The 25726-nt window shown below is 36.7% G+C and overlaps 1 protein-coding gene across 1 annotated transcript in view; it reads left to right on the forward strand.

Annotated features, from left to right (window-relative positions):
- The window catches only part of USP37 (ubiquitin specific peptidase 37), a 78154-nt gene that overhangs the window by 47727 nt on the left and 4701 nt on the right, over positions 1-25726 (forward strand). The window contains exons 17-25 of the mRNA XM_053669666.1: positions 995-1159; positions 2898-2963; positions 5696-5837; positions 11386-11641; positions 17114-17280; positions 19987-20047; positions 23251-23366; positions 24913-24982; positions 25303-25441. Coding sequence (XP_053525641.1) covers positions 995-1159; positions 2898-2963; positions 5696-5837; positions 11386-11641; positions 17114-17280; positions 19987-20047; positions 23251-23366; positions 24913-24982; positions 25303-25441 — 1182 coding nt within the window. The remainder of the gene's footprint in view (positions 1-994; positions 1160-2897; positions 2964-5695; positions 5838-11385; positions 11642-17113; positions 17281-19986; positions 20048-23250; positions 23367-24912; positions 24983-25302; positions 25442-25726) is intronic.

Here is a 25726-nt window from a genome sequence, read left to right on the forward strand (position 1 = left end):
AAGGTGTATATATATGGTAAGAAAGGAAACAGTTTACCATGAATCAGAAACTGTTTTTGCCTAGAATTTAGATTTATTCCCATAGGAGTTCTAAAATTTGGTAATTAAAGTGTTCCTGTATACTGTGAAGTGTAACTAGTCCATCAGGGAAAGATTATGCTCCACGTTAGAGGTGAGATGGATGCCACAATAGTAACGAAAAAGAAGTGTTTTAGGAAAAACTATAAAGGACACATTGGACAAAACCAAGTCGGCGGGGGCGGGCAAGGGAGGGAGGTGGGTTGGGCTGGGGTGGAGGGTTGTGGTAGGGGGTAAATGCAGAAAACTGTAATTGAACAATAATAAAATATTTTTTAAAAAAACAAGATAAAAAATAAAAGGAATGCATCTTTTTTTTAAGTGTTTTTAACAGCTGAAAGCCTTTTCAGACCCACAAACCAGATATGCTATGAAATTTTGCAGAACTTCTAAGTGGAGAAAATTTTTCTATTTTTCTTTTAGCTTTCTTCAGAGAAAATCTACTGAAATAAGAATACTTCTTATCAGAAATCATCTTGAAAAAACTCACCATCAAACATAGGACTGTTTTAACACTAGTTAAAATGATAACACCTGTTTTTTAAAACTACATAACATTGAAGTAAATAATTTAAGAATTTAATGCAATATTAATATTAGTATTTAAAAACTTAGTGTTACTATCTGAGGTGAGGGTGGGGGTTGGTGTGTTTTTTTTCTCTAGGAACGTTATGTTTAACCTAAATACACCTAATGCTGGTGTTTTATTTTTATTTGTATTCTTAGTACCTAGCACAGTGCCTAGCACGAGGCAGGTATTTAATAGATATTCTTTGGCCAGATGTTTAGTTTGGTCAAATGTATTCTTTAAATCAACAGCTATCTCACATGGTTAGTTGCTGTGATCTCTTTTCACCTATAAGAGAGGTAACTTTGTTATGTACAGACTAGTAATGTCATCATTTCCTGTTTTCAGGATCCTCATTCTTCATTTGAAGCGATATAGCTTCAATATCACTCTCTCACTTAACAACAAGATTGGGCAGCAGGTCATCATTCCAAGATATCTGACCTTGTCATCTCATTGCACTGAAAATACAAAACCACCCTTTCCCCTCGGTTGGAGTGCACATATGGCAATGTAAGTCCTTGAGAGAGAATATCTTTGCCTTTGCTTTTAAAATAGAAATGCTTTAATAATTTAATCAAAAGAATGATTGAGCTAGATAGATAACACAATTCCTGGGTAAAATCAGACCAAGAGATTTTAATTTGGCTTTATTTTGGGATTTTGAGTTAAATTACTGCCTCCTTGAAGTAACTGAAATAATAAATTGAAGTAATAAAATGCTTAAACAGAATTCTTCCAAGTATATTAGTTGCCTTTCATAATTAATTAGTCATCTTTTAAGGCAATGCTTTTACGCTTTTGGATCACTAGAAGACAGTTTGATACATGTTGGAATATAAACTTAATGTGCATGCTCATAAAAGTCGCCTGAACACTGAAATACTGATTCCTGTGTTCTTTCCCTAGAAGTTCTGTATCATTAGATCTAAGATAGGACTTGGAACTCAATATTTTTAACAAATGTCTTTACTGACTCTTTGAGATATTCAGATCTGGGAAACAGGATATTAAATGTTATATGGGGGTCCCCAAAATAGATTATATTTTCATAAATGTATTATTACCAAGAGAAGTAGAGTACTTTAGTGGCTTCTAGAAGGTTTTACATGAGAAAAGAAGTAACCTTTAATTTTTATTTTGTTTCATCATGTATTCTGGGAAAACCTTAGGACTTCTCTGAACTTTCTTTTGCATATTTGCATTACTTTGGAACCATATATTATAGTTCTCTTTTATACCTGCACTCTAGTTTGATAGTCATAAAGTTTAGAACTTTAGAGGTGAAAAGGATTTTAGAGATTTTTTTTCTAAATTCTTCATTTTACAGAAGAAATCCAGGGAGATGAAGTCATTTTCTTAAAGTCATATGGTTAGTGACGGAATGAGCCAAGTTTCTTGGCTAAAGTAGAATAATAGACATTTCAGAAAGTGAATGAACGTTTGCTAATGTGAATTAATACAGTTTTGTAAAAGTGTATTTCTCCTGGGTTACTAATTGAAATATATACCACATTGTATAAATTTATACTAAAGGCATTAACAAGTCTACTAATAAAAGTGTGGTCCCAGCAATTATTAGTGTATCTGGTTTTTTGTCTTAAGTTCTTTCTTTGAAATATATGTGGTTTTCGGTTCTTCGTTTGTTTTATTTGTTTGTTTTTTATTTTGCTTGAAGCGACTACCCTCTGCTGGTAGAGTTATTACTCTTTCTGGCAGTAGCACTATATCAAACCATCAGTGTAGGCTCTTTATACATAATCACAGGCCTGATACCAGGCTACCTGACTATAATTTAATAGCTTTAAGACTTTGGACAAATTCCTTGACCTATTCATAGGGAAAATAATAGAGTGGTTGTAAACTTAAATGATGGGGAATACATACATTCTTACTGTAGTGCATGACATCTAGTAAGTCCTCAAAAAATGAGAGCTATTATTATTTTATTGCTTAAAAGTAAAGTACTAAGACAAGATCACTTTTTCCAAGCTGTTCTTTTTATATGCATTACCTTTGTGATTTTGTTTCCAGTGCTCTTTATTTAATAAAGTCATTGGATCAAGGAGAGGCCGGAGATAGTAGTTTGTTTTCTCTTTTGGCCTCTATAGCTAGTAAAGGTAGTATAAATGTTTAATTTTTTAAAAGATATATAAGGGTCTATAGTGCAGAATAATTCATTTTATAAGTTAAATATATATGTTAATAATGTAATTATATATACATTTTATATTTTCTAATTTTCTGGTAGTTCTAGACCATTGAAAGCCTCTCAAATGGTGAATTCCTGCATCACCAGCCCTTCTACACCTTCAAAGTGAGTTATATTTCTTGTATACCCAGAATTTGTATTTTTAAGGATTTGGTTTACCCTAGTTTCTAAGATTATCTCCTCCCCCTTTCTTTATTGGTTTTCTTTTTGCATGATAACTGCTCTGTATTTCTATACTTTGAAATTTTCCTGAATCTGCTTTAAACTATAATCTAGGGAATAACAAGTTTTTAATAGTGAAACAATTTCAGATGGTCCTCTCAAAATTTTGTTCTATAGTATCTTAAATCATCTGTTAATATGTAATATTTTCATCCTACATCTCTAGAAATTGACTGATGATGAGGAATTTTAAGGATTGAAGGGCTGAAATGACCCATATTGATATAAAGCACTGTTCTTCAAAGATACACAAGGAAATCCCAAAATATCTTATTACTTGCTGCTAGCCAGTCTGGGACTTCTTGTTTTAGACAATGATCTGGAGCTGTTCTGAAAGGAGACAAAAGCAAACACACACTAGAATGTAGCTACTCTACTAGTGTTTTATCTGTCTATCTATCTATCTATTTATTTATTGATAACCAAAAGTTTGTCCAAGAAGGGGGAAGCAAATGCTTTTTAAAAAATATTCCTCTTCTTTGACTAAACTAGAACCACATAGTTCCTGATTAGACACTTCTAAATGACTTGCTTGTCATTGGTCTTTAAAATTAGTTTTCCTGAAAATTTGTTGTCCAAAAAATACTTTTAGAAAATACACTTCTGTTGTTTAAGGGCTTTGGGGGGGATTATATTACCATAAAATGACATTTGGGAATTGCTATTTTCTTTTCCTCCTGTTAATTATTTTTCAGTGCAATTAAAACCAGATGACTAACATGACTAGAAATCTGAAATGGTACCGATATGAATACTCTTGCCCGTTCTCAAGATACAAATGAGCAATACCACTTGGCTGCTTAGAAAGTGAGCAAGTGATGCATTTACAGGATGAATATTTTTCATTACTACAGGCAAGCTGCCTTCTGTGAATATAGTAATTATTAATGGAATGCACTCTTTATGTACCAAATCACTATAGTTTCAAGAAAGAGATGATTTCATTGAGCTTCATGATACTTGGCATGGTCATTTGTTCTCCAGGGTCTATTGGTGTGAGAATTTGAGAGTTGATCAATAAAGGATATTAGGCCCTAGAAGACCTGTCATGCCGATCAAACTTAAAAGAGGCTGAGTTATGAAACAGAATACCATTGGTTCTTTTATAGTGTCCTTTGTCACATGTGATCCTGGTGTTATTGGTAGCCAGGTGTCACCCTCATTGAGTAAAGTATTTACCTGGATGAACAAACTAATGTGTTCAGTTTTGCTTGGTGAGCAAGAAATCAGAAATGAGAAATTAAGATGGCTAATTGGCTATTACTATGTTATACTGAAAACCCTTCTGAAGATATAACAGGAGGCTGTTCAAGTGTTCAGGCTGGAGTGCAGTGATATCCTGGCTGCTCTCGGCCACAGACTATGTTTGGGCTTATCACTGACCACTTGCCTCTTTTCTTTGATCTACATTGCTCTGCAGTTCTCCTGGTTTCCATTGTGGCCTCTTATTTCTTAGTGCCATCATTCTCTATGTTTATTTAGTTTTCACATTTAGATGAATTGCATTTTTTCCAATTTCCGTTTTACTTTTTTTTTAAGTATAGCATATGAATTTATGTTAACTTCCATCAAAGAAAGCTTGTGCTCTTTGACCTTTACCAGTTTTTCCTTTATTTTCAGCTCACTTGGAAGCCAACACAGTAACACCTTACTTATCTAGTATCATTGAAGAATATTTGATATTTCACATAAATGAATTTTTATATAACTGAAGCTTGCCTTTTTAAGAATTAATGTTAAAAATTTTTAACCATTTTAGGTGGTTATATACTCTATGACATTGTAGAATTCCTCATATTCTAAGTAAAATATACTGAAGATAATTTAAATACATTGTAATGACTTAGAATCAACATTAACAAGTGTCAGTTACTGCACTGTTTTAATATGATAATGCCCTCAGATGACATTATCTTACAAGATGGTTTACCTTTACATTAAACAACTTTATAGTTCTTTATTATCGTATTTGTGGTTATTCTCTCTCATTTCTTAGCTCTCATTTCTTGATGAACTTGCTACATTATTTTATACTTCATTTCCTGGGAAAGAAGGGTCCCTGTCTAAAGAGTAGAGTGTATGGGCTTTGAAACTGCTGCCTTCCTCAGATGCCTTTTCTCTTATTTTTGAATCCCTGTGTTCTGGAAGGTAGAGGTTGCCAGAAGTCTGACCTACATATAAGTGGATAAGTGGAATGTTACTGTTACTGTTCCTTTTAAAGTACATGAATCATAATTTAAAAGATTAAAAAGTAGTTCTCATGCTCTATTGTCAACATTTTTTTCATTGCTATGTCTGCATGCATTCAGTGGATTACTTGCTTTATAAAGACACTAACAAACAACTTTGGGGCTGATCATTAAAAGAAAAAAGGCACAAAGTGATTGGTTTGCTGATAATATGTAGTGGTATAGGAGCTAATTGTCAAAGCATGACTCCTTTGAAGTAGGGCAAAGGTAATTCTTAAATATACCTTTTGATACATCTTTTTCTATTATATTATTTTCCATTTAAGAAAAGCTTTTTGTTTTATTTTGGGATTTATGTATCAAAAGAATAACAAGAACTGTGTTTATCAGAGTTATACAGGGTTTTTTTTCCCCCTTGAATTACAGGTATTTCCCCTTAAAATCCAAGAGTTCATTGGCTTTATGTCTTGATTCAGACAGTGAGGATGAGCTAAAACGTTCTGTGGCCCTTAGCCAGAGATTTTGTGAAATGTCAGGCTGTGAACAGCAGCAGGAAGACCTGGAAAAGGTAGGTACTTTCTCATTAGAATATCCAACAAAGATTTGCATAGCTCTTACTGTCCAAATGCCTTTTATAACCAACATCAGCAAATTTAATACACAGGGTAGAGCATAAACTTAACAGATCAGTTCAAACACTAGTTTTGTTTTATTTTTATATATTTTTTCAATTATACTTGACATACATTATATTACTTTCAGGTGTACTTCCCAGTAATTAGACATTACATAACTTACTAAGTGAACATCTTGATAAGCCTTGTACCAATCTGACACCATAGATAGCTATTAGAATATTATTGACTATATTCCCTGTGCTTTGCTTTACATCCCCTATAACAATGGGCTTGTACTTCTTGACCCTTCACCTTTTTCACTCATCCCCTCTGGCAACCATCAAAATATTCTCTGTGAGTCTGTTTTTGTTCTTCTTGTTCATTTATTTTGTTCTTTAGATTCAGTTGTTGATAAGTATTTATCATACACTTTATTGTTCATATTTTTTTATCATCTACTTAAGGAAGACCCTTTGACATTGTGTGTGATACTGGTTTGGTGGTGATGAACTCCTTTGGGTTTTTTTGTCTGGGAAGCCTTTTATACGTCCTTCAGTTCTGAGTGATAGCTTTGCTGGATAGAATAATAGCTTTGCTGGGTAGAATAATGTTGGTTGTAGGTCCTTGCTTTTCGTCACGCTGAATATTTCTTACTGATCCCTTCTTTCCTGCAAGTTTCTGTTGAGAAATACCTGACAGTTTTTTTGGACCTCCCTTGTAGGTAACTACTTTTCTCTTCTTGCCTTTTAGATTCTATCTTTGTCTTTAACTTTTGGCATTTTAGTTATGAGGTTTCTTGAGTTGGATCTCCTTGGGTTCATTGTGTTTGGGACTCTGCACTTCCTGAACTTATATGTATGTCTGTTTCCTTAACCAGGTTAAATAAGTTTTCAATTTGTTGCTCTTCCTCTTCCCCTTCTGGTATCCCTATAATTCGGGTGTTGAAAGCTTTAAGGATTTCCTGGAGGTTCCTAAGCCTGTCCTCATTTTTTTAAAATTCTTGTGTCTTCATTGTTTTCTGTTTGGTTGTTTCTTTCTTCCTTCTGGTCGACTCCATTGATTTGAGTCCCATTTTTCTTCCCATCACTATTGTTTCCCTGTGCATTTTGCTTCATTTCACTTAGTGTAGCCTTCATATTTTCATCTAATTTGGGGCCAGAATCAACCAGTTCTGTGAGCATCCTGATCACCAGTGTTTTGAACTGTGCATCTGATAGGTTGGCTATCTCTTTGTCGCTTAGTTGTATTTGCTGTGGAGCTTTGATCTGTTCTTCTGTTTGGGCTTTTTTTTTTTTTTTTTCCTTGTCACACCTGTTACATATGAGGGGCAGAGCCTTAGGTGTTCACCAGGGCAGGGCAACCCACGTCACTGGGTTGTGACACTGTATGTGGGGGCAGGGTCCAAGAGGGAACAAGGGTGCTTGCTCCGCTCTCTCTTGGATTTCAGTCCCCTCTGCCACTTTCCCCCAGCAAACTGGGTCCTTCTGATGCTGACTTCTGGGTAGGTGGGCTTGTGTACATTCTAGGATCCTGTGGGTCTCTCCAGCAAACTCTCCTGTGAGCAGAGTCTCTCACTGAGCCTCAACCCCCACAGGTGTTTTCAGTTGGTATTTTGAGGCTTTATTTTCCTGCTGGGACCCTGGATTGTGTGGTCTGTCTCACCCCCCAGTTTTGCCTGGTTTATCTGTGCACAAACGTGGGACCACCTGGTTTGCCAGCCGCCTTGCATGCCATGCCTCTCTTCACAATTGCCACCTCATTGGGTCTGCCCATTGCCACCCTGTATCCAGGGTGTGCCAGCCACTGCCTGTGCACCCAGGGTTTGTCAGCTGCTGCCTTGTATGCCTGGTGCCACTGCTTTTTTTGTCACGACCCTTCTCCACCAGTCAACTTCACCCCTCCTACCAGTCTGGATGAGTGTATCTATTTTAACTCCTTGGTTGTCAGACTTCTATACAGTTCAGTTTTCTGTCAGTTCTGATTCTTATTTTGTTTCTAAATTGTTGTCCTTACTTTGGTTGTGTGAGGAGGTACAGTGTGGCTACTTATGCCTCCATCTTGGCCAAAAGTCTCTATTGATGTTTTTTAAAGAACTGCCATATTTCATTGGTTCATTTATTTTTCTGTTACTTTACTCTTTTACATTTCATTGACTTTTACTTGATCTTTGCAATTTCATTTTTTAAATTTTACTTTGCATTTAATTTACAGGACACACTGAAGCCAGATGCTTTGTGTTTGAGAGATTTTAGGAAAATCTGAAGCATGAGCCAGGACAGGCCTTTCAAGGGAAACAGCTTGGGTGGGCCCAAAAGTTGGGTGGAGTAGGGACTCAGAATCACCATGGTGGGTCAAACTTGTGAGCCAGGTTGATAGTCTCAGATATCAGCCTGCTGGCTCTGTTGGAGGAGGGTTCATCAAAGGAAAAATGGCCTCTGCCAACACTTCTGTCTGGGAGAAAGCTGCCCACCCCGACCCCTCAGCTCTCGCTCTTATGTTAGACAATTTGATTCCTCCCGTATGTCTCTGGTGCTTTTCAAGGGGCTGCTCCAGTACTGGACCTCAGTGAGTGAGTCTGAGTAAGTTCATGGGTGAGCCCTTTAAGAATAACTGCCTGGAACTCCAGAAGCCCTCTGTCTTCCTCAGCCTCAATCCCCATTTTACAGCCCGTAGTAATGGGGACTTCTCTCCCTGGCACTGGAACTCTGGGCTGAGGGGTCTGGTGTGGGACTCCTTGTGGGGCACCTTTGGAGCTCAGATATCTGTCCTGATTTTTATCTGCTACCCATGGGTGCAGAACCAGCCTATTCCACATCTCCACCCTCTCCACCCCTTTTGTAATTCCTTGGTCATAGCACTTCCAGTCATCCAGATTTCAAGTAGTTCTGAATGATGGTTGTTCTGTAGTTCCTGTGTAATTTGGGTGTGGTTGTGGGAGAATGCAAGTAGTGTATTTACCTGCCACCATCTTGACTGGAAGTATCAAACATTAGTTTTAGAATGTGCTTTCTGTAGCTACAAAACCAGTCTGTTTGAAGGTGGATTGAGACTCTTAATTGAGGTATAATTGACATATAACATTGTATTAGTTTCAGGTGTACACCATAAGGCTTTTTTTTTAATCCTCACCTGAGGGTATGTTTTATGATTTTTAGAGAGGAAGGAAGGGAAGGAGTGAAAGAGAGAAAAACATCAATGTGAGAGAGATATCAAATGGTTGCCTCTCGTATACCCCCACCAGGGATCAAACCTACAACCATTTGGTGTGCAGGACAACACTCAACCAACTGAGGCACCCAGCCAGGGTACAACATAGTGATGTGGTATTTTGTATTGCATAATTGTGAAATGATTACTATAGTAAGTCTAGTTAACATCCATCACTATGCATAGTTACCAAAAGAATTTTTTCTTGTGACTAAAGTTTTTAACATTTACTCTCAACACCTTTCGGATGTGTAGTGCCATATTATTAACTGTAGTCACTATGTAACTAGAGGTTTGAGCCTTTCAGCCCCTTTCACCCATTATATACACACACACACACACACACACACACACACACACACACACACACACACACACACACCCACCACCACCACCACCACCCTCTGGTAACCAGCAGTCTGTTCTCTGTATCTGTGATTTTGGATTTGTTTGTTAGATTCCTCATATAGCTGTGATTACATGGTATTGTCTTTCTCTGTCTGACTTATTTCACTTAGCATAATGCCCTCAAGGTCAAGATGTCCTTTTTTACGGCTGAATAGTTTATACGAGGGGGGTACCAAGAAAATTCCAGAATTTGTTTATAAAAATTGTGTATTTATTCTTACATTTTTAAACTTTAGTCATCCTCAAATTACTTTTCATTTGATGCAATACACCTATCAAGACTTTTTTCCACTGCTGAAAACTGTTTGAACTTACTGATTTTGATGCTTTTTAGTGTTTCTGCCGTTGTTTTACCTCCCCACATAAGCAAAACATTTCCCTTTGAAGATTTTTTTCATCTGGGGAAACCAAAAAAATAGCCACTGGGGGCAAGATCAGGTAATAGGGAGGGCGGGGCAGGGGGTCATGCGGTTTGTGGTCAAAAGCTACTGAACACTCAACAGCATGGTGTGGGCTGGTACACTCATGAGTCACCCATCATGAAACAAGCAAATGTGTTGAAAGAATCTTCAAAAAAAAAAAAACCGAAGCTGAATGCAGCCTCTCACAGCAATGCCAGCTGTTACACTGCCACAGATGGGTTCCTGGAACACTCAGCCAGGAAAGCCTGTACTACAAGGGGCCCACTTTCTAGGGTTTTTGGGGTCTCCCCTCTTATCCCACATCTTTATGCATCAGTGGACACAGGTCATTTCCAGGACCGAGACTTCTAAGAAGTGGAAGTTATAGATAAATTGCTTTCTCCAATAAATCTTCAAAGGTACTTTTACATATCAGTCCTCAAATATTGCAATTACCTGCTTAATTTTGGTACTAATTGTTAATGTGGTGGAACCAGAGTTAAAAGATCTACATCAACAGGCTAACCACATAAACTGAAGGTTTAAATAATGGGTGTGAGGGTTTAAATACATTATCTTCTATCTTAACACATAAGGATAGTTAATACTTTGAAAAGACAAGCTTTTCTAGGAGTTTGCATCATCTGTGCAACTGTTTGATTTTAAACCTCTCTCAGTAAGGTAATTGTTTTTGTTATTTTTGTTCTGACTTGTTTTCCACCTTCCTTTAAAGCTAGAGGTCGTTTTTTGTGGTTGATCACCTTGAATCACAAAAAGTCAGAAATTCTCCCCCAAAATAGCCCTGGCTGGTGTAGCTCAGTGGATTGAGCGCTGGCCTGGGAACCACACAATCGCGGTTCAATTCCCAGTCAGGGCACATGCCTGGGTTGCAAGCCAGTTCCCAGTAGGGGACTCACAAGAGGCAACCATACACTGATATTTCTCTCCTTCTCTCCTTCCCTTCCTTTGTAAAGATAAATAAATAAAATCTTAAAAAAAAATTCTCCCCCAAAGTAAAACATATTCAGAAAATAACTTCTGAATATTTACATAATGTCATTGTGCCTTTTATTTTCCTCATTTATTAAAAAAAAAAAAAGACCTGCCAACTTTTAAAAAGGAATGTTAAATATAGTGACAATACTTACAGTATAATCCATGTATGTCTGGAAGAAAATATACCAAAAATACAGTATTATCTCTGATGGATTTTGAACAATTTATTTTACTATTTTTTACAGATTTTTCAAGTTTCTGCAAATAGTGTACTTAATACTTACTGGAATCAACAAACGTATTCTTATTTAGTTATTAGTAACAGTATATTAAGTTTGTCAGTGAATTTAGATATTGATTATTAAGTAATCCAAAGTATCAAAGAAAGGAAACTTTTTAGGACTAAAATAAACTTCTCACTTTAAACTCTAAGATTGTTGTATTTGTAGGCATTCAGGTTTCCTTTAAAAGTAACTCTTTTCTTCAGGATTCAAAATCATGCAGAATAGAGCCTGATAAATCTGAAGTGGAAAACTCAGGATTTGATGCGATGAGCGAAGAAGAGCTTCTAGCAGCTGTTTTAGAGATAAGTAAGAGAGAAGCTTCACCGTCTCTGAGTCACGTAGATGATGATAAACCAACCAGCAGCCCAGACACTGGATTTGCAGAGGATGATATTCAAGAAATGCCTGAAAATCCAGACCCTATGGAAACTGAGAAACCCAAAACAATCACAGAGCCAGGTAGGATTAATGAAGATATCTGTTAAACAAGACACATCTGTGTTCCAAAGCTTTAATGTGACAAATGGCCTCTAAATAATGGGAGGTAAGATGGATCTGTATAGTGTATATAACAGACTTAATAATTTTTTCATGATTTTTTAACAGTTTAAAAAAACAAGAAGTACACAATGTGAGTAGTACCCAGAGGCTAATGGTAAAATATGCCATATTCTTTTAGGTGTACATCAAAAGAAAAGTTAGTATTTTTATGTGCATTTAATAAATGTTTGTGTTAGTTTTTGGTCACTTTTCTCTCATCTCTGGTTTCTCAGAAATGTGTATAATTCTTTTTTCATTTTTCTATATCCGAACTTGTACTAAGTTTTAGTGTATAGTCATCCCTCAGTGTCAGTGGGGGACTGGTTCCAGGACCCCCGAAGATCCCAAAACTTGAAGATGCACAACTACTAGTACATACCAGCAACAAGGTAGCATTTTTTCCAAATATTTTTTATCAGAGATTGGTTGAATCTTTGGATGCAGAACCCATAGATGTGGAGGCTCAGCTATATAAATTATTTAAGTTCTTTGTTCTCCTTTGGGTCCATTCCTTCATAATCGTAGAAAGACCACTGAACTAAGGGATCTCTTCTCTTGGCCATACCGCTTACTAGCTGTTTTCTTACCTGTATGGGGCTCTACCAGACATATTTCAGGAGGTTTAAAATAGAATGTTAGATAGTTTATACATCTAATGTAAAGTGTTATGCAGATAAAAAAATTATTTTTTGTGGTCATTAGTGTTTATATTTTGTAACTTCCAAGTTATCCATGGGAACAACCAAACTGAGCCTCCGTACCTTGCACTGTAGGTATTTTAAATTTTTACTGCCTCTTTCTATGTCCAACTCTAATTTTTTCTTCTGATATCATTAATATCTATATCTACTTAGCCAGCTAATGTGTTTTCAATAATCAGGCCTAGGATTTGGAGATGAAAAGAATGGTACTGTACCACAGAATTATTGTCTGTATTCTTGGGGTTAGGACCTCATCAATTTTGAATTATTTTATGTGCAAGTGAAAAGAATTAGTATATCCTCAATTTTTCTGGAAAAAACGCTGATGATTTTTATTTGTAGGTGTTTCTTTTTTTATCCCTCTTGATGCAAGTATTCTTATGAAATCCCGTTCTCATAATAAACTTATAATTACTATCCTTAGATATCACTGGTTAATATTAGCACTTTTTGTCCCCTGTCCATTTATTTTTTGTTTTCAGCTCTTATTTTTTTGCTTAGTCCTACATATCCTTAAAATTAACAAAGGGAGTTATGTACAATTAGTTCTAGATTATCCATGCCAGTGGGGGAGAACACTGAGGTTTTCAAAACCATTAATGATCACAGTTGGTTTTACTACTGTAGCAGCTTTGGGGAGAGCAAACTTAAGTACTTTATAGCCTGTATAGGGTGGGGCAAAATAGGTTTACATTTGTTTGTATAGAAAATAATACAATAATTAATAAATAATAGTATAAGACTAAACTGTGTTTTGTGAACTCAAAACTGTTAAACCTACTTTTACCCCACCCAGTTTATAAGATCCTCTGTTCTTTTTTATTTCTCCACTGTGTAACCTGCTTCAGTGCCTGCAGCCTATAGGCAGAGGCCATGCAATGCTTCAGTTCTTCCCTCTCTTCTCATTATTTCTGCTGTACCTTAGTTTCACCCATCATTAAAACTCCCTTAGGACTTTTCAGTGCCTCTTCAGCTACTGCCCCCTCTCTTTGCTCCCTCCACAGCAAAGTCTTTGAAAGAGTTGTTTAATTCATACTTTGTACTTTCTTATCACCTCTCATTCTCCTCAGCTCTGTCCAAGTGGGCTTTCATCCCCACCAATTCACTGAAATAGCGTTTTAATCAAGTTTACATGAGAAGTATTTCACAATCTACCACTCCCTTCTTATCTACTTTATAAACTTTTTTCTCTGAGCTTCCATCATTCCCTGCTTATTGAAGTTTTTTTTTTCTTTCTACTAAACTAACTATTTCGGGTTTGGTTTTCTGTTTGTTTGTTTTCCTTTCCTCATCAGAACTCTAATTGTTGGAGTGTTCCAGGATACTGTACTTAGCTGTATCTTCTTTTCTACCTAAGCTCTCTCCTTAAGTGATATGTAGTACCATAACCTCATATACTGATGAAATATCAAATTTATATTTCTAGCCTAGATCTCTCCTCTAAGCTTTAAATATGTATGTTGAAATGCCTACTTGAAATGTCCATTTGGCTATTTCATTTTTATCCCTGTTCTCCAAATATGCTTTCCCCATATCAGCAAATTGGTACTATGATAAATCCAGTTGCTCAGGCCAAAAAGTATCTTCCTTGATTTGTTTTACTTCATACTTTGCATTCAGGCCATCCATAATTTAATCAGCTCTACCTACAAAATATGTTCTGAATCCAACCATTGATCAACATCTTCATAGCTACAACTCGTCTTCCATATCTTACCTTGGCCACCACAACTGATTCCTAATGTCTTTTCCTCCACTCTTGTGCCCTACAGACCTTCTTTCATGAACAAAGCAGCTAAAGTAATGTTTACATAAACCACACTGTCACTTTTCTGCTTAAAACTTGCGACTTCTCCCATCGCACTTAATCCACGTTTCTTACATAGGCCATCTCTACTCCTCTTTCGCTCTACTCTTTTCAGCCATAATGACATTTTTCTCTGTCCCTCAAATATGCTAAATTATTTCTCATCTCAGCCTTTGCACTTAAGCTTTTTGAGCACAAGAGCCATCTTGCCTTAATTATCACTATATCCATTCCTAGTTTCTATAACAGTGCCTAATACATAGTAGATTACCAACAGATATTTGGGGCCCAAGAGATTTACTGTCTCAAGAATCAACTGAGATGGGGCAGGAACGCTGGCCAAGTAAGGTTTCATTGTCCCCAGGCACTAGCCAGAGGGAACAGTGCGTGCAAAGGCCTAGATAAGAGAAAGGTCATAGCAAGTTAGTGAACCAAAAACCAAGTTCAAAATGAGCTGCATGACTGGATCATAGTATTGAGGGGGGGAAACAAGAGATGAGACTAGACAAGTTTTTACATAACCTAAAGCCATGTTTAGGAGTTTGGACTTTTTTCCAAAAGCATTAGGAAATTATTGAATAATTTTAAGCAAACAAGTGTTTGATAAAGAATTTTTAAAAGATCAGTGTGTAGTTTATAGATTAGAGAAGAATCAAAGTAATCCTGTGAGACCTGTTAGAAAGTTATTGCAATAGTCCAGACCAAAAGTTAATGGTGCCCTTTTGGCATTGAAAAGAAAAAAAGTTGATGAATTCAATAGATAGGAAAAAATGTTTACCTGATATGAAGGATAAATGAGAAGTGAAAAATGACTCCCAGGTTTCTGTCATTAAAAAAAACCTGGGTGGACAGTGATCCCTTTCACTGAAATACAGAATGTAGTAAAGGAGCAGATTTTAACTGGAGTGGGGGCAGGAGTGGGTAATATATTTAGTATAAGAATATTGAGTTTCGACACACAGTTGTCCTTTGATCCACTGTGCAAATTTCTTAAAAGTGTGTCAAATCATGGTCATATTTGTTCCCATAGATCTTAAGTAGTTTTTGTACCCATTTGATAATCTTGTCTTAAAGATAAATACAGAGTATATATTATATGTTTTGATAATAAAGTAGGAATACTCATGCCCTAAAATAGTAGCTTCAACTTCTAAATCTTTCTTCCACTTGAAATGCTTAACATCGTCTAACTTTGAATGTCTCAGATCCAAATTTTTACAAGTAATCTGACTGGTTGGCTGAAATATTTGTTCCTGGTTCATTAAGCTAAGGCCGAAGTGATTAGGCAGACTCGTATAGACTTCAGAGCTGCCTCTTCCAGGCTGTGGAAATGATTGTTTCTCCAAGCATGGAGAAAAGGAGGAAATCGTTAATATTCCTAGTATAATTTTTAAAAATTGGGATCATACTGCTTTTTGACTTTAGTATATCCTGAGTTTCTTTTCCTCTCATGATGAATATTGAGTTGGTGTTAGTGGTAAATATTTAATTAGCAGTTCAATACAATTTAAAAAATGATGACTAGTTTCTGAATGATAGAATCTGAAACCAAGTTACTGTAAGCTTCAGAGTTGTTCGTACTATAGAAAAGTATCACTTAAATGGTTAAAATGCAGTTTGGGGGCAGGTAAAGAGCATATATTTATTTTATTTTATTTTTTTAAGATTGTATTTATTTATCTTTAGAAGGGAAAGAGAAATGGAGAGAAACAACAATGTATGGTTGCCTTTCATGCGTCCCCTGCTGGGAACTGGCCTGCAGGGAACCAGCCTGCAACCCAGGCATGTGCCCTGACTGGGAATCGAACCGCGATCCTCTGGTTCGCAGGCCTGTGCTCAATTCACTGAGCTACACCAGCCAGGGCGAGCATATACTTATTTTAAAACAATCATAAAATGAACCTGTAAAAGTAATTCTTATTAATCAGTTGACTTTTTATGAGAATTTCTTTAACTTGTTATGGTTAGAATTTTTGCTTTGGTAAAATGTTGGAGGTAGGTAGGTAGGTAGAGTCCTCATCTCCCTACTTACCTTTAATACTTACCAGTATTACAATTACAGTGAAGTGTTGTTGCTCCACAGTTCAAATAACCAGAACAAAATCATGACCATACTGTTTATCCTGGCTATCCATAGGCTAGAGATTGAAGAAGAACAAAAAGAAATTGATGATTAATTTTTCTTTTACTTCGCTGAATGAGTGTTGTAAACGTGCCTGTCGTGATATACTTGTGTGGTACATGAGATGTTTACTACATGTGTTATGGAACTCGATTCAGAATATGTACAAGGCTTATTTGATTATTAATGAAGAAACACGTGATATATATTGTAATAAATGGAGTAAATCTCATTATTAGCCTAATGATTCTAGCCTAATTCTTAATTTACTCTAATTCTTTTTGCTAGTACTCGGTCATGTGACATTATGACCTATGGATATGGCTGTTTAATTCTCCATCCTAACCATAGTGCTTCTGGTGATTGATTAAGCTTCAGAACCATTGCTGTAGATCAGTGGATGTCAAAGAAGGGCAGTTTTGTTCCCTAGGGGGCATTTCACAATGTCTGTTATTTTTGGTTGTCACAACTGGAGGCGGCGGTGGGTGGAGTTGCGTTGGTACTGGTATCTAGTAGGTAGAGGCCAGGGGTGTTGCTAAACATTCTACAGTGAATAGGACAGCCCTCCCCTAACAACAAAAAATTGTCCTACCCAAAATGTCAGTAGTTCTGAGATTGAGAAACCCTGGGCTAGACTGTAGTAAGATGAAATTGTGTGTCCCGTTATGGTAAATTACTCTCTGAACAGTAGATGCCACTGTAGTACAGAGATTTCAGTTTATTAGAGAGGATTTCCCAGTTGTTACATTCTGCTTCCTCAGATCCAGCCGGTTTTACTGAGATAACTAAAGACTGTGATGAGAATAAAGAAAACAAAACCCCGGAAGGATCTCAAGGAGAGGTTGATTGGCTTCAGCAATTTGACATGGACCGTGAAAGAGAAGAGCAAGAGCTTCAGCAGGCCTTGGCTCAGAGCCTCCAGGAGCAAGTAAGAGAATGATACTGCTACTTTCTCCATACCTGTCTTTCCCATGAAATAGAATAGTAATAACAATAATGAACATGTGTTAAGCACTTAGGTGTGAGGCATTGTTCTGGGCGATTTGAATACAATATCATTGATCTACCAATACAAACAAAATAAAAACAACTTTGGAGCTTTGCATTGGATTTGAAACAGATACGGTGATAGTTTTTCTGTTTTTGAAAATCCAAATGCAACAAAATATATTGTTGGTTACCTCCCATTACAATAATTCACTGCATGCTAAAGCAAGAAGGGGTTATTAGAGCCCATCCCGAGCCAACCTGTTTGCAAGCTGTCAAAACAGCCAGTATAACAGCATGATTTTATCTTTTACATTTTAAAGTAATGTATTTGTTTTGGTCATTTTCTCATGAGTTCTTCCCTATGAATTATTTGAAGATAAAATTCTTAGAAATATTACCTGATACTTAGATTTTAGTCACATACTAACACTTATCTGCTCTCCTCTTTATGTAGTAGTCTGTTCTTTAATTTTTAGTTCTTTATACTTACATTTGCCAAAGCTGGCTTATTTGCACCGTTGTAGTCTTTAAGGTATCAGATTAAAAGGCGATGTCTTTGTAGTTGTCTAATCCTGTACAATCCAAGTCATTTTAGTAATAAAAATTGACTAAGACTCCCTAGAATGAATGCACAGTTTTAGTGTTTACAGACAATCAGATTGAGAAATCCAATTTCTCTAGAACAGTGGGTCCCAATATACATTAATATTGCCTGGGAAGCTTTAAAAAATACTGGTGCTTGATTCCGATGTAATTGATCTGGGCTCTGGTGTGGGCATGTAAATTTCTTAGTTTTCTTTTGGGGGAGGGCATTTTTTAATTTAATTTTTATTGTATTTTATTTCCATTACCTTTTAGTCTACTTATACCTCTTCCCCCAGCAGTCACCACAGAGTTGTCTGTGTCCATGGGTCCTTTAATAAGGAGTTTTTAAAACTTCATTTGATTCTAATGTGAAGCAAAGTTGAGAACTACTTAAAAACCATTTCAGAACCAACTGTTCTGTATCTCTTTGTTTATTAAAAAAATACCTTCCTACCTACCCTTATGATCAAATGTATATATGTCAAACTATTTTTTTTTAAGATTTTATTTATTTATTTTTAGAGCAGGGGGGTAGGGGAACAGAAAGAGAGGAAGAGAAACATAAGTGTGTGAGAGATACATCAGTCATTTGCCTCTTGCATGCCGCCTGCCACCTGGGGACCTGGCCCACAGCCCAGGCATGTGCCCTGACTGGTAATCGAACCAGCGACCTTTCCGTTTGCAGGCCAGCACTCAATCCACTGAGCCACACCAGCCAGGGCTGTATGTCCAACTATTTTACAAGTAATACATAGTGATCATTTGTTTTAGAAAACTTATTTTTAATGTAAGTCTGATTTATTAATAGTAGTATCTTACAGTATTTTTTGTCAGCTGACCCAGATTAAAACAAACTTATAGGGTGGGGCAAAAGAGATTCGTAAGGAAAATAATACAATAATTAATAAATACTAATGCAGGAAGAAACTATGTTTCATGTACTCACAAGTGCAAACCTACTTTTTTGTCCTGCCCTGTATTTTTCTCAGTTGTGAGAGTATGATTATAAGATGAATTTTCTTTAGTTTGGTATACCCGTATCATTCTATTAATAACTGAAAGAGAGTCTCTTTCTGTTTTCAGCACAGACTTTATATACTTGGAAAAGTTTAAGTAATCTTATTTCCCCTTAGAGAATATCTCTGTTGGTTTTAAACACAGTATTTATTGCTCCCAGCACTGTAATGTAGAATAGCTTGTTCTGAGTTCTTTAAAAACAAGTCTAGAATTAAATATAAAATTATCCTGATTAAATTATATTTTTTTATTCATGCATTGTTTGTAAATTATCTTTTCTACGAAAATGGGGAGGATAATTTTTTTATAGTCAACATTTCCCTGCTTCTTTTTATAATTAGTCATCTAGTTGAGACATTTTTAGAGGTACCAGTTTTTCTAAGAGAACTTCAGATGTATTTAGAAAAGTAGTAGCCATAGCATTCATTTAATATTTACCAACAATCTATTGTGTGTCTTGGTATCTTTAGCAAGAACAAAAATACAAATCTATGAATAATATCTTGTGGAAATAATGTTTATCCTGCTGTCATAAACTCTGTGTCATTGGTGTGCTAGAGCCAGTTCACTGTCAGCTCAGGAGAACCAGCTTTATATACGTCTTTCCAACCCTGCATTCAGTGTCACGTTGGTGGCCTAAGGTAGGCCATGGTGAGAGTACTTACACCGTGGAAGTTGGTGCATGCTATAAATCAGGGAGAGAGCAGAGCAATTTGCTAAGTATCTGCCATATGTCAGACATTTCGTACATGTACAAAGGAAAGGGATTATATCAGAATGCCACATTGAATGACTTTTGGTTGGCATGCCTAATGTCACTTACTAGCAAAGATAGCATTTAAGCCTTTTTAATCCCTGGGGGTGTGTTTTAGGAGGAAATACAGAACTTCTCCACGTCCTTCAATAGGTCATATTCCAAACATCTATAAAATTATGGAAAACATTATTAGCAAATACTTCTAAAGCAACTGATTTTATCTTCATCAAATAGGTTTTAATCAAGACTTCTTTAAATACCTTAGTTTTGTTCTTGTCTCTTTAGGAAGCTTGGGAACAGAAAGAAGATGATGACATCAAAAGGGCTACAGAGTTAAGTCTTCAAGGTATGGAGATTATTTTAATTACCTTTTTTAATGGTGAAATGTATCACACAGAGAAGAGCATGAAAAATGGGTTTGTTAGTTTAAGTAACAATAAATTTGAACACCTCCCAGGTAAAGAAATAAAACCTTAGAAACTATCTGGATACCCCTTCCTTCCTCCTCCCTCCCAGAGGAAACCACTGTTCTAACATTTGTATTAATTAGTAGCTTGCTTTTTCTTTTCCCCTTTTTAAAAAAAAATTTGTTTTGATTTTAGAGAAGAAGGGAGGGAGAGAAACTTTGATTGGTTGCCTTCCTCACACTCTTCTTCTGGGGACTGAACCTCCAACCCAGGCATGTGCCCTGACCTGGAATTGAACTGGCAACCTTTTGGTTTGCAGGATGATACCACACAAACTGGGGCAGTAGCTTTGTTATTTTTAAAATAGTACTTACTGTATTTATAGCCCTAAACAATATATTTTTTATTTGAAAAAATTAAATAGCTAAGACAATCTATCTGTAATTCACCTGTGTGAAAGAGCAATACTCCCACTGTTGAGCCTCCTAGGAGAAGATAAGGTGGCTTCAGTTTGCCCAAGAATTTAAGAGCTCACTCTGGGGAAGTCAGTGAGCAGTTATGAGTGAGTGTTCAGAAACATAACGTTCACCATAGTCATGGCATTTGGCAGAATTAATATATGAACCAAGTGCTGCAAGTCCACAGGAACACGTAGTCACCGGAAGTTGAGCTAACTCTGTTTTTTGTGTTTTCTAAAATCATTGTGGTCTTTCTCCAACTCTCAGAAATAGATCACAGCAGAACATTTTGAGGGTACAAAATGAGTGTTCTGGGCTTGTCTACACACCATGACATGGAGGAAAAAGCAAGAATTTGGCTGGAACATGGTAGAAACAGTTACAAATGAGAATTCAAGCTAAGCTCACCAAGGCATTCTGTCCTCAGATTTGAAAGATGGCACTATGGTGGTGATGATGGCTGTATGGAGTCATATTGCTCCAATTTAGACTGGCTGCCCTGTACATCTATGCACAGCTATCCTGAGATCTGTTACAGCTGTCCTAATCAGTATCCTGGGAATTCCGTCTGATTCTTTCCTCTGTTTGAATTTCCCGTTTTCTATATCTCACTCTTCGTCATTCTTGGTCTAGTTGTGCTTTGATAGAGCTCCTCCAGTATTCTCTTGAAAAGGAGGGGATAAAGCCCTGGCTAGTGTAGCTCAGTGGATTGAGCATGGGCCTGCAAACCAAAGAGACCCCCATTGGATTCCCAGTCAGGGCATATGCCTGGGTTGCAGGCCAGGTCCCCAGAAGGGGATGCATGAGAGGCAACCATACATTGATGTTTCTCTCCCTTTCTCCCTCTCTTCCCTTCTCTTTAAAAATAAATAAATAAAGATTTTTAAAAGAGGGGGTGTGGCTTAGATTTTTTTGAAACCTTGCATGTTTCATTCTACTCTAGTATTTGATTAATTGTCTGGCTAAATATAGAAGTCCAGGTTTGCAGTCATGCTGCTGGGCAAGGGAAGAAGTCTTATCTGCCTACAGACAAGACTGGGTTGCTGTATGAAAATGCTATAGCCCTGGCCAGGTAGGTCAGTTGGTTAGAGTGTCATCCTGATACGCCAAGGTTTCTGGTTCAATTTCCAGTCAGGGCACAATATAAAAAACAACCAATAAATGCATAAATGAGTGGAATAACAGATCATTGTTTCTTCTCTCTCTCTTTCTTTCTCTCTTTCTCTCTTTTTTCCTTCTTCTCTTGCTCTAAAATGAAAAAAGAGCCCTGGTCGGTGTGGCTCAGTGGATTGAACACTGGCCTGCAAACCAAGGGGTTGCTGATTCAATTCCCAGTCAGGGCACATGCCTTGATTGTGGGCCAGATTCCCAGTAGGGGGCGTGTAAGAGGCAACCATGCCTTCTTTCTCCTTCCCTTCCCCTCTCTCTAAAAATAAATAAATAAAACATTAAAAAATAAAATGAAAAAAGCCTAAAGCTATTCTTTATACTGATGTGGCCTTTTTTATAAAAAATCTGATAGGATCTTCTCTTTGGTTTGTTTGTTTTTGTGATCAAGTTTCACAGTGATGTGCCTTGGTGTGGATCTGTTTTAGCCCTTTTGCTGGGCACTTAATCATTTTAATTGAGAAACTTGTGTCCTTGAGTTCTAAGAAATTTTCACTGATTGCCTCTTCTCCAAATTCTCTCTTCTCTTTTGAAACTCCTATTATCCAGACTTTCTAGTATGGTCCTTTTTTCTTTCTTTTTTTTTAAGGTTTTACATATTTATTTTAGAGAGAGGGGAAGGGAGGGAGAGAGAGGGAGAGAACATCAATGTGTGATTGCCTCTAACATAGCCCCCACTGTGGGCCTTGCCTGCAACCCAGGCATGTGCCCTGACTGGGAATTGAACTGGCAACCCCTTGGTTCACAACCCACACTCAATCCACTGAGCTACACCATCCAAGGCTCTAGTATGGTCCTTTTAATTTTCTCATCTCTTTTCTTCAGTTTTCCATCATTTTGTCATTTTACTCTGGTCTCTAGGAAATTTATCTGTAACTCCGAACATTCTTTTGAGTGTTTTATTTTTATATTTAAAAAAACTGATTTTTGTGCATGTATGACTATTTCTTTTTTTCTAATGTTTTGTTTGTTTTGGTTTGGTTTGGTTCATGGAAACAATACCATCTCAATTCTCTGAGGATATTAAATATAGGTCATTTGTTTGTTTATTTAAAGTTTATAGTCCCTGCCCAGTTGGCTCAGTGGATTGAATGCTGGGCTGCAAAAGCAAAAGGTCACCAGTTCAATTCCAAGTCAGGGCACATGCCTGGGTTGTAAGCCAAGTCCCCAGTTGGGGGTGGGCAGGGGCTGCCAATCGATGCTTCTCCCCCCACCCCACCCCGCCGCTTTCTTCTCTCTCTAAAAATAAATAAGTAAAATATTTTTTTAAATAAAATTACATTCTCTTCCATTTTGTTCTTTATGTAGTTATGTCCCCTTTCATATAAATATATTTAAAAGGGAAAAGAAGCATTTCTTTTACAGATGCCTGGTGCCTGAATTGTTGGTCCCCAGAGTGGGCTAGGTGATTTGGAACCCTAATAATAAGTGTACTCAGGCTGTTTTTTAACTTCCTAATCATCTCTTTGTATCTATTCCAAGAAATTTCTGCAAGACTCTGTTTTTGTGTTCTTCAGAATTTAACAACTCTTTTCTGGATTCGCTGGGTTCTGATGAGGACTCTGGAAATGAGGACGTTTTAGATATGGAGTACACAGAAGCCGAAGCGGAGGAACTGAAGAGAAATGCTGAAGTGAGTGGCCTTGTATTCCCTGAGGGGCCCTGGTCGGACAGTCAGTATCGCTTCTGCTCCTCATCTCCACAGACCCCACTGTCGGTTTCCATTGCAGTCGTTTCTGCCCCTGTGGCAGCCATCAAGTGGCCTTCGCTTTCTCTTGTCCTTTGCTCTTCAGTTCTTACAAGATTCAAAACAAAATGAAACAGAACCAGAAATACACCCTGACCACCTTACGTGCAGTTAGGTAATAGTAATGGAGTAACGTGGCTCTCCAGGTCATATGTATATTAAGTCATCTTTAATTCTACCAAAACTATAAAATCTGTTGAATCAGAGGTGTTAACTAGAATGCATTGGAATCTTTTATCTTTCTTTTTCTGTAAACAATTGCTCTGTTTTCATTTTGCCATATTCTTTTGTCATTTTATACTCCTGAGTATGCTTTTTAAAAGCCATCGTTTAAGTACAGTTTTTATTCTGCTTGTTAAAGACTACGTCTTTATAAGCATTTTATTTCATTTTATTTTTAAAGATTTTATTTACTTATTTTTAGAGAGAGGAAGGGAGGGTGAAAAAGAGGAAGAGAAACATCGATGTGAGAGAGAAACATCTATTGGTTGCCTCTTGCCCACTTCCAACCAACCGGGGACCTGGCCCACAATCCAGGCATGTTCCCTGCCTGGAAATGGAAGTGGTGACCTTTCAGTTCGTGGGACAACATCCAGCCCACTGAGCCACACCAGTCAGGGCTACATGGTTTGTTTTTAATGGCTGTGCTATGTTCCCTCAAATGAATATACTATTTATTTTATTTTTAATTAACATTGAGTGTTTTAAGTTGTTTGTTTTTTTCACTGTAATAAAATCATACATTGAGGAACTACGTAAGGTTGTAATATTTTCTGTGTTTAGGACTTTTTTTTTTTAATCTCCACAAGTAAACTACTCTATCAAAGTTTATGAATATTTTGATGGTTTTTGGTTTATATATAGCTGAATTTGTGTCCATAGTGCTGCCTCAGTGTAGGAGTATCTCTTTTCAGTTTTGTTTTATTTTTCTAACAATATTTTAATAGCATTTAAAAAATATTTCAAATGTAAATGTTTACTCATAATCCCTACAGCAACATACCAACTCTTCATTTTTTTCTTCCTGTTTTTTAGTACTTAACCATTAACATACTTATTTGTGTAGATCTGTGGTTATTTTGTGCATTTATGTGGGTTTGAAAAACAAGTTAATATGTTAGTGGCCCATAGGATCTTTTTAAATAACTGAATAATATTGTTTGAGTTGTTACACCACTAACTATTTAACTATTATTGAGCCTATTGTTCCAACTTTCTGTTATTAAAGATAATGCTACAGTAAGTAATTTTGCTCTCTTCTTCTTTCAGATTATTTTTTTAGGATACGTTCTTAGTTGGGAGTAGAATTTATTGAATCTGACTACACCTGCACTAAAATGTAGTCATGTCAGCTGTGATAATAAATTTAAATTTGATGCCTCGCTTTTATTCAAACAAGCAGTTAAAAGTTATGCCCACTTCTGTTTTCCAGACAGGAAATCTTCCTCATTCCTATCGGCTCATCAGCGTTGTCAGCCATATTGGTAGCACTTCTTCTTCAGGTAAATGGACAAAATGATTTCAGCATTTTATAAATGAAGTAGCCAGCATTTACTGTTTATTAGGCAGCTCTCTTCCTGACTTTGGGTGGTATAAGTTGAATGCATCAAGAAAAACTGAAATCTTTTGTCAAAAAGTTGTCCTGGTGTGCTATATTCCTCCCTTAAATGTTTATACTTGTTTTTAATGGTTTTTGGAAATTTGGGGGAAGGGGGGTAAAATAGATAGCGTGGCTGTTTCTGTCTCTTTCTGAAACTTTCTGTATCTAAAAAAAATTCAGAAATTTTTTAAAACCTCAGTGTTAAGATTTTATTTGTTTCAGGTCATTACATTAGTGATGTGTACGACATTAAGAAGCAGGCGTGGTTTACTTACAATGACCTAGAGGTATCTAAAATCCAAGAGGCTTCGATGCAGAGCGATCGGGATCGGAGTGGTTACATCTTCTTTTACATGCACAAGTAAGAAACTTTCCAGATCTGAGGCCACAGGCTAAAAATTACCCAACTCTTTTCTCTTTCTTTAAGAATCAAATGTTCCCATCACGTAATTGGTTGATAATTTTGGTTTTGTTACCTTTGCTTCAGGCTTATGTCTTATTTCCTTATAAGTCCAGAATATTTTCTTTCTTAACTCCGTACTAATTACTCATCACGCCGTAGCATGTAGGTGTGGAACTTGAGACTCCTTTATTTGATAGAAGCTTTCTTCTAGTTGTATCAGCTAGGAAATCCGCGTTATGTTGA

The sequence above is a fragment of the Artibeus jamaicensis genome, unplaced genomic scaffold (assembly GCF_021234435.1).
Source record: "Artibeus jamaicensis isolate MK-2021 breed Jamaican fruit bat unplaced genomic scaffold, CSHL_Jam_final contig_1015, whole genome shotgun sequence".
NCBI classification, from domain to species: domain Eukaryota; kingdom Metazoa; phylum Chordata; class Mammalia; order Chiroptera; family Phyllostomidae; genus Artibeus; species Artibeus jamaicensis.